The sequence below is a fragment of the Erigeron canadensis genome, chromosome 1, assembly GCF_010389155.1.
Source record: "Erigeron canadensis isolate Cc75 chromosome 1, C_canadensis_v1, whole genome shotgun sequence".
Taxonomy (NCBI): domain Eukaryota; kingdom Viridiplantae; phylum Streptophyta; class Magnoliopsida; order Asterales; family Asteraceae; genus Erigeron; species Erigeron canadensis.
This window is the reverse complement of record NC_057761.1, coordinates 37,925,207-37,934,524: the sequence shown is the minus strand read 5'-3', so window position 1 is coordinate 37,934,524 and position 9,318 is coordinate 37,925,207. Positions and strand designations below refer to the sequence as shown.

Genomic DNA, 9,318 nt, shown 5'->3' with positions numbered 1-9,318 from the left:
TTAAAAACATAAGAACATAAATTATTCAGGTTTAAAAAGTTCTTAAACCATTATACACTAATTTTAAAAAATTCTCTTAAGTTGATGGTTAAAAATAAATATAAATTAAGTATTCAGGGCTAAAAAGTATAAATTATTGATAGAAAAGAAAAAAAATGTAAATTAATAAGACTTTTTCTATAAATTAATATAAATACTAATATAATAATATATTTGGATAATGATTATTAGTAACATTTTTAATTTGTAGTTAATCTAAATGATGACATCAGCAAAAATCAATTGGATGAAATTGAGCGATTTGATTGGTTAATAAGTCATTAAATCAATTGTCTGATCAACTGTCTTATAGTATATATTAAGATTAAGATTAAGATAAGATTAAGATTTCAATAGCTATATTTATTGTTTTAATTTTTAGAAAGACAAACACGACATAATAACTTGCACATTTTATAGGTATAACCTGATTGAAAATATTGTTCGGCGAGACTTATTGGGTAAAAATAAAGATTTTAGCATATAAAAATGGGAAGTGATATTAGTACCATTTATTTTGATTGATGTACTACAACTGTGCATTTCCGGCTTGTACTGTCAGCTATACAATATGTACATTGTGGTACATTAATCAAAGATAGTGGTACAAATATCACTTCCCTATAAAAATAGGTATAAGTTTCAAAGATCATAATGAGCTTATCTATGCTTTTATACTACTTTATAAAGCAAACAACCCTCTTTGAGCAATTAATATTTTGAAATGACCATATTACCTTTTTTTTTTATTCACTAATTTAAAAATATCTTCACCTATTTATCAATAATACCCTTAATGAAATAAATTACAACATAGATCCTCCAACCTTTAAAAAAGCATATTAACTCCTCTTACATCAATTAATTTACATTCACCACCACGCCACCATCACCGCCACACATTTTCGCCACACTGCCGCTGTAGCCACACCTTCGTCGCTATCATCATCATCGCCGCATCTCGCGGGCATCCCTCTATGTGATTAATACAAGTTTCATAAAAGGAATGTTAAATTAAGCCCTTACGCCTTTACTTAACGTGCATAAAAGATTGTACATTCTCGTATCAAAATTCAACCCCTTGAATTTTATGGTAAGTGTACAACTATTTAATACACCTTAACGAAAACTTTTATGGCTTTGTTTTGCAAAACCCTATTATATTTAATTTTATGTTAACTGTTTACTAAATAAGCAAGCCATATATATTCGGTAAGTAAATAATATTGCATTACGTTTTATACAAATGCTAGAATGAACAACATTGTATCAAGATCACAACATTTTAATTCGTTTAATTGAAAGATATCTACAATCTTTTGACACATGTTAAACTTACTTTGTGGCTTTGTGCTCATCCCATAGAACATACAACAACAACAACAAGACTCAATCCTAAAATAAACGAGATATGAGAAATGAGATGTAGACAGTCTTGTCTCTATCCAAAGGTAGAGAGATTACTTGCATAAGAACCTCCACCCAAAGCAGAAGAATATAAACATAATCAGATATAGAATTGTTACTTTATCAATATGTTTTTTTAGTGTATCAAGGAATCAAGGCGCCCATAACAATCGAAATCAAGCAATGTAAACAAATCAATAATGACTGGATCATAGAGTTCTCGCTTCAGTCGAACTTCTCTTGGTCTAGAAATCTGATTAACTAGATATGTATATTGGAACATTTCACAATGATAAATGAAGATGTCTCTTGATCACCTGATCACCTCTAAGATAAATTTTATATACAATTGGACCTATTGAGCCTTTTAAAATATGACCTTATTTGAGTACCCTGGGCCTAACTTCGGTCTTTATGGGCTATGGCTATGAATATGCAGCCCACAACATACTCATATAGTCGTACAGTCATAAGTCATACCCTTTTAATTGAAAATCTTGGTAAAATTACAATTCGTTACGGTTATCTCCAAAACATATTTTAGGAGTATTAAATTTTGACTTTTGTTAAACGAATTCTTAAGGGCTTTAGTTAAGGTGCATTAAATAATTGTACGTTAACCATAAAAATTCATGTTAAGCGTACAACTTTTTTATACATGTTAAGTGAAGCTATAAGAGCTTTATTTGACATTTTTTTTTAAATTTGTGTATTGGACTTTATGATATGAGATAATGTGTAATTTTATGTACAATAGTTTGAGGATATATGTAAATCTTGGATAAAAATGCTATAAAGTTGTTTCAACTTTATAGGTAAATTTAGAGCAATTTGAACCATTAGATCAAAATTAATGATCAAGATTCAAACTTGCATTTTTAATATCTAACCATTGACTTTAATTCAGTTGTTCAAGTTGTTTCAACTTTACCTATAAATTTGAACCAACTTTAGAGGAACTCTTTACATAAATCTTTTTTATAACTTTTTATGTTGTAAGTTTTATCCGCAAGCCATACTAACTATCTAATATTTATTAGGGAAAATGATACGTACTGCATACTTTACCTAAGCTTAGGTACTGTCACATTAAAAAAGTTACAAATTAAACATTTTAATTTGATAAACATACATAACCCCCTGAATTTTACATAAACCCTTCTGAATTTTACATAATCCCCCTGTTTTACTTAAAATAATATTTCTTTATTTATTATTATAATTTATAAATGATTCTAAATTTATATTAGCACAAAATTTGATCCAGTTAATTGTTAAACAACAACTGATACGTTACATCAAAACCAAAATCATTCTTTCTAAGTATAATTATAGAGCATTATGTACATTACTTTCTCATAAACTTCAACAACTTATTTATCAAAAAATATGCTTTGTTATTTTGTATTAATAGTTTTTTAACTGTTAGAAAAAAAATAACGAAAACACAACTAACAAAATTGTAACAAGCAAAATTTAAATAAAAATGTGATCACTTCATTTAAAGACATAACTGAAGAAAGAAACAGAAAGTAAAATTTTTTTAAAAATAATAATAATCAGACTACGTAGAAGAGTTTTTACTGTTATTCACTTCGTTGGCTCAAATAAACCAAATATATTTGTTTAAACTAATCAAACTTTGAGGTCAAACACTTTCAATCCAATCAATAACATCATTGTATATTTGATTACTGATGAGCATATGATCCGAAAAACGGGCCTCCCCGCCCAATGGATGGGGTCAAAGCATTGCCGAGTTTGGGGTTGGCAAGGCCAAGTCGTGACACGTGCTCAACCCGAGAACTGAATCAAACCCGCTCAAATTTTACCGAACCAACCTGTACGATAAAATTACAGGTCACGGATTCGATTTTGTTGCACTATCAGGTTTTGAGTTTGCACGGACCCGGCATGGTTGTTTTTGACCTTACCTTTGATCAAACTTTTATAGTTTTTTATAATTATTTAATTTACTTATTGACTTATTTTATTAAAATTTAAGTTTTACTTATGAAGGTTATATTAAGAAAAAACATGTTATATACAATTAAAAATGGCTTTTATAGGTAGCGAAGGTATATCACTATATCAGCAACAATCACTGAAGGTCTGAAGCTCTTTATTTGGAATATATTTTATATTAATATTAATATATTTTTTTAATTAGGGTTTTGAAATCCCTCTTTCCACCCCTTCATTCCTTATCAATCAATCAATCAATCAATTAAGCCCTAATTCCAAAACTTACTTACAGGTGCACACTTATAACTATTTTTTCTTAATTATTTTACCTTTTCAGTAATCTCCTATATTGTTTTATGATATTTTTGTAATTATTATTTTTTGTGTGTTGATAGAAGTGATTATTATAATTAACTGTAAAATAATCATGCCGGATACACATGCACTTGTTAATGAGTTCCTAACGAAGCTCAGAAGACGGTAATTACTGCTTAATTCCTTTTTTTTTTATTATTATTACTGTAATTAATTAATTAATTTTATATTTATAAATATAAGTTAAGTGTATCTATTTTTTTTTTTTTTGGGATGTTTTATTGGTGGGTGCAGTAAGATTGAAGGTTCAAAGGCTGCTGCAAAGCTGACAGCAGAGTTACTGCGTACAGTAATATCGCAGCAGCGAATTCCGAATACGAATCAAGCCGGGGCGCTTGTCGATGCTATCAAAGCTATTGGTGAACAGCTTGTTGCTGCTAATCCTGTTGGTTAGTTTAAATTTTTATTCTTTTTTGTAGATTATTGATTTTTAGTATGGTGGAAGCTAGCTTTTAGTGATATATTTCGGTGTAAGCTAATTTAGAAGGGTAACACGTAGGATTAACGTTTCGATAATATGGGTAAGATTTGACTGGGAAGTGCTGACTTGGGTCCGGTTATGATGACGTAACATGTTATATGACAGTTTACTATATTTATAAATTTAAAAGAGTAAGTATAAAGGGGTAACTGGGAGGAAAGTATGTTACCTAAGTTGAGAATGGTAATATGATGATTTCCCATGTGGCATGGGAGAGGTAACTGGGGATAAGATTTTAAGACGTTCAGTTATATCGTAGTTAGGGAAGTATAAAGAAAGTTAGTTGAGGATACACGGGTAGTATAGAGTATGCTACCTTAAAATGGATTTTTTTTTCTAAGCTAGTGGTTGATCTTGAACACGCAGATGTATGCTTATGTATGAGAATTGAATCAAGTAATTAGTCCTAGTATAAGATCACAAGCTGTTTTAAAGATTTTTTGGCTTTCATTTTTGTGAAAATGGAGATGATATGCTCAGAGTGTGTGAGAAGATATTGTCGGTCTAATGTCATATTATCATGGAATAGCAACACTTTTATGCACGTTGTCTATTTGGGTCTTTACAATTTTCTTAAATGTTTACAAAGTTACCAAACTAGCTAGTTTAAAAAGAGTATACTTACCATGCCGGCGCATTATTGACTATTATTACCAAAATGGATCACCAAGGTGGTGGCACCAACTTCATTACATTGTTATTCTACGACATCAGGCAGATATATCACATTAAATCAATAGGGATTCCGGTGTTCTTAAACAAATAAATTGGATGTGTTATCCATGTGGCTTTAGTTCTGATACTCTGCTACATCAGGCTGCTTCTACTTCCTTATGTTATCTCATAGATTTGTGTTTCAAATGAGGTGCAGAACTTGCTGTCGGTAATATTGTGAGGCGTGTTCTCCATATAATTAGGGAAGAGGATCTTTCACTCACGACATCTGCTATTGATGGGTTGAATTTATCAACGGTTAGTGATGATGAAAATGATGGTGAACGAGGTGATTATCCAGCTCTATCAGCTGCTGCTGTTGCTGCTGCTGCTAGAAATTCCCTGAGAGCTCCATCTTTGCAAACCCTTATAGAAGATGTGCCTCACTCTGCAACTGTTCACCATTCTTACTCTTCTGCGGAGGATTCCGAAGAAAAAACCAAATGTTAGTAGTTGTCATTTCTTATTTACTTGTTTAGCTGTAACTTGAATGTGACTTTGATGTTATTACAATACAGCTACTGACAAAAATTCAAGGAGTAGAAAGCTAAAACATAATGTAATCGAGACCGTCAATGAACTTATTCAAGATATTGCAACTTGTCATGAGCAGATTGCTGAACAAGCAGTTGAGCATATTCATCATAAGTAATATCTATGGAACCTTTTTAATAATTATAGTCAAATATATCTGTTTATCTTCTGATATCATAATTTATTTGCAGTGAGGTTATATTGACCTTAGGAAGTTCAAAAACCGTAATCGAGTTTCTTTGTGCCGCAAAGGAGAAGAAGAGATCATTTCGAGTGTTTGTAGCAGAAGGTGCTCCTAGGTCCGTGTTTTATTTTCTTTTATTATTAAGGCGTCAAAAATATGGCATCTGTAATTTCAGTATGCTCTTATCATGTCATTTTATATAGGTATGAAGGACACATGCTTGCAAAAGAATTGATCGATCGGGGACTACAAACGACATTAATTACCGATTCTGCTGTATTTGCAATGATTTCTCGTGTGAACATGGTATGCTATGGACCCAGTTACTTAGTTTTACTAATAAATAAACTGTACCTGTTGATTTTTGTTTTGTTAACAGGTTATTGTTGGGGCTCATGCGGTGATGGCAAATGGTGGCGTTATTGCACCTGTTGGATTAAATATGGTTGCACTGGCAGCTCAAAGGCATGCTGTCCCTTTTGTAGTTCTTGCTGGCATTCATAAGGTAAACACGTAACTATGTGTATTGTAATTTTTGTTCTTCCATGAACTCAACACATCATTAGAGCGCCACTGCGCCGTGTATCTAGATCTTCATATTATTTGCAGTTTTTGACGCAAACTGGAATTTTTCAAAGAGATGATAGCATAAATATGCTAGCAAATGTCTGGGGCAGCCTTTGCTTAGAAAATCTTTAACTTTAAAATATTGCAAAAGATTTCTAAACTTTTAAAACAATTGTAAGGTATTTCGACCGGTTACCAGGTCAAGATGATGACATGTTTGCAAATTTGACCATCGGGACTGTTTCCCAGTTTCCTGTGATGATGTTGAAAAGCCGGTTACCTGCTGTCAGGTTAATGATTACTAAAAATTAAAACTTATATTAAGTGTGACTGTGTGAGGGTTGTATGAGTGAAAACAAAGATAAATATAACAGGAATCAGACCAAACTTGTTAAGTTTGTATATAAGACTACTGGTTTAAATGCCCGTACATTGTACGGATCGATTATATGTATATGTATATATATGTTTGATATACAGTGTGATTATATATACGTTGTAACAATGATTATATAATTAGAAGACATTAGAAACATGATATAGTGATGTCGTGTTGATCAGTGAACACTTCAATCCTGTTTAGAGCTATCCTGTTTAGAACACTTCAATCAAGTATGAACTTTTTGTCGATTCTACCTGATGCATTCTGTTTTGGGCTTCATTGCAGCTCTGTCCCCTGTATCCTCACACACCAGAGGTTCTATTAAACGAACTGAAGTCCCCATCTGATTTATTGGATTTTGGAGAGTTCTCAGATTGTATGAATTCTGCCACAGGCATTGGCTCACCTCTTCTTCATGTTGTGAACCCTGCATTTGACTATGTGCCACCAAAGCTTGTCAGTTTATTTATCACGGACACGTAAGTTCTCTTGCAACTATGTTGTGATAGAAAAATCGAACCAACACAATTATATTATAGTTTCTTTCTTCAATTAAATTAGATATTATAATTGCAATAAGCTTTAAACAGAGAACCTGAATGTTATACCCATTATTAAATATATGATATTTTATGGGTAAGTCTACAACATAAAGGTTGCAAATCGGGTGGGCCAAGTTTGGTAATGGGTCAAAAACTCAAAATGTGGATGTATCGGTATGAGTTGAAACTGCTTAGCTTGGGTTGACAGAGTTGAAACTTTTTAAAAGCTTTTGTGTCAAATATGATTACAAAAAGTACTTAAAGGATTTAAGCATTAAAGTATACGATGTGGGCAACTTTTTCGTCCCATTTTCTTCTTAGCGTAGTTTTCTTTTGACCCTTGAGAGAAAATATAACCCATGCGACCCTTTCATTAGTATGTCGGTCAAAATTGCCACTTCTACTAGGCTACCAGCCTACCACTACACAATGTGAATAAATTTGGCTCTTTTTAACACTACTGTTTGTCACCACCGTTATCATTCTCATCGACAATACTATCTACATCATGCCGTATACTTTATTCTAAGTAAAAAAATCTATACTTCCCTTGTTGAGTTGTTGGTACCTTGATGTCCATTATTGATGTTTATTAATATAATAATTTGTTATTGGCCAATTTTATTTGCAGTGGAGGGCACAACCCATCATACATGTATCGGCTAATTGCTGATTATTACGCTGCTGATGATTTGGTCTTACAACCCAAGCATGCTTCTTGACATTGCTCTATCGATATCCATTATTTGTTCATGATGTAAGCCATCTCATGCTTCAAGTAGTTCTTTGATAAATATCGACATAATACGTGGATGGTTCTCACTTCTCAGCAATCAGGGTAAACATGTTTCAATTGTGATATGTGCAAGGGACTACGAGTAAGATGCTCTTGTGTTAGATTGGTGTTTTTGAAACCTACTTTCCATCTTTCTAGATATCAAAAGTAGTAGCAATTTTGATGGGTCATTGCTGACTAATTGATTCAACATATGGTTTTTTTTTTTTTTTTTTTAATATTATTAATTGCTATAGATATCGAAGGCATTCTGTAATAGAAAGGCTCGCTTAGGATTAAACGGTGATATTTACCTGGCATTTTGACACCTCTCATTCCAGTTATGTGTTGAACGGTTGCGAGTTGGTGTGTTTGTACTTCGTATGTTCAACTAGCCGTAATACAACAGGGTGGGAGACGTTAACATCTATATATCTATATACCCTTAGGCCGGAGGGAGTACCTCTCGGCTAGAGCTCGGGCTCGATCACCGCCGCTGGCCATCGGATAACCATCGGGTAGTGAAAATCGGGCATGAAATCGAGTAGCATAACCGATTGTTGGCTTCAAATTTCCGAACGTTAGAGAATAGTCGCCCCCCCCAACCCCAAATGGCTAAATCCTTTTTTTAAAAAAAACAAAATAATTTTTTTAACCCTCTTTTTCTACCTTTTCACTTATAAAAACCCCATTTATTTTTTCATTTTTTACACAACTTCCTTTTAACCAAAATCACTTTGATTTTCACTCATCTTATTTCACACATCTTTCCTTACTTTTTTTGTTAAATGGCAAACAACAATTCAATGAATCTTCGTGACGTTAGAATGGCAATCCAAGTCCGCCTCAATTACGACGCTAATCACCGCTTTGCAATAAACGATGTCATTTAAGGCGTTTCTGAAAACAAAGCGGCTTACCAAGCCGATATCGACCGACTTCAAGCTCCCGGGCGGGTTCGTAACGCCGCTGAAAATGAACATCTGGTGTATATTCGACAGAAGATCGACTGGCTGGATCAATTTATTTTCCAGCTTACCACCGCCACTTTGACTTTGACAACCATGCTAACCCACGGGGAGTTTTGGCAAGGAGTGTTGGTGGTGGTCAGCATGTCGAGTACTATACTGACCCAGAGGAGGAGTACGTATCTCGTCCACCTGGCGACGTTGCCTGTGGACTCAGACTATTCAGAGTGTTAGTCGTATTTATTATGTGTTTTTAATTATGTAGTTTTATTTTTATTTAAGTATATAGTTTAAGTTGTTTAGCTTAATTTACGTATTTTAGTTTTATTTAAGTTTTTTTTAGTCGTATTTAGTCATTTTCCATATTATGTATTGTGTTTTTAAG

The 9,318-nt window shown here is 32.9% G+C and overlaps 1 protein-coding gene across 1 annotated transcript; it reads left to right on the top strand.

The window, feature by feature from the left end:
- Positions 1-3,540: 3,540 nt before the first annotated feature.
- LOC122605487 (translation initiation factor eIF-2B subunit beta) lies at positions 3,541-8,167 on the top strand. The gene is made up of 10 exons (XM_043778443.1): positions 3,541-3,703; positions 3,807-3,891; positions 4,021-4,175; positions 5,139-5,426; positions 5,500-5,629; positions 5,707-5,814; positions 5,903-6,005; positions 6,079-6,204; positions 6,934-7,127; positions 7,822-8,167. Exons 2-10 carry the CDS (start codon positions 3,839-3,841, stop codon positions 7,910-7,912), a joined length of 1,248 nt encoding a protein of 415 aa, XP_043634378.1. The 5' UTR covers positions 3,541-3,703; positions 3,807-3,838; the 3' UTR covers positions 7,913-8,167.
- Positions 8,168-9,318: the final 1,151 nt, after the last annotated feature.

What these genes read in the sequence shown, in the direction of transcription:
- LOC122605487 (XM_043778443.1), top strand. Translation starts at nt 3,839, where the DNA reads ATGCCGGATACACATGCACTTGTTAATGAGTTCCTAACGAAGCTCAGA. An exon ending in TGTTGCTGCTAATCCTGTTG is followed by an intron (nt 4,176 to 5,138) that starts GTTAGTTTAAAT and finishes AATGAGGTGCAG; the next exon opens with AACTTGCTGTCGGTAATATT. An exon ending in GTAGCAGAAGGTGCTCCTAG is followed by an intron (nt 5,815 to 5,902) that starts GTCCGTGTTTTA and finishes CATTTTATATAG; the next exon opens with GTATGAAGGACACATGCTTG.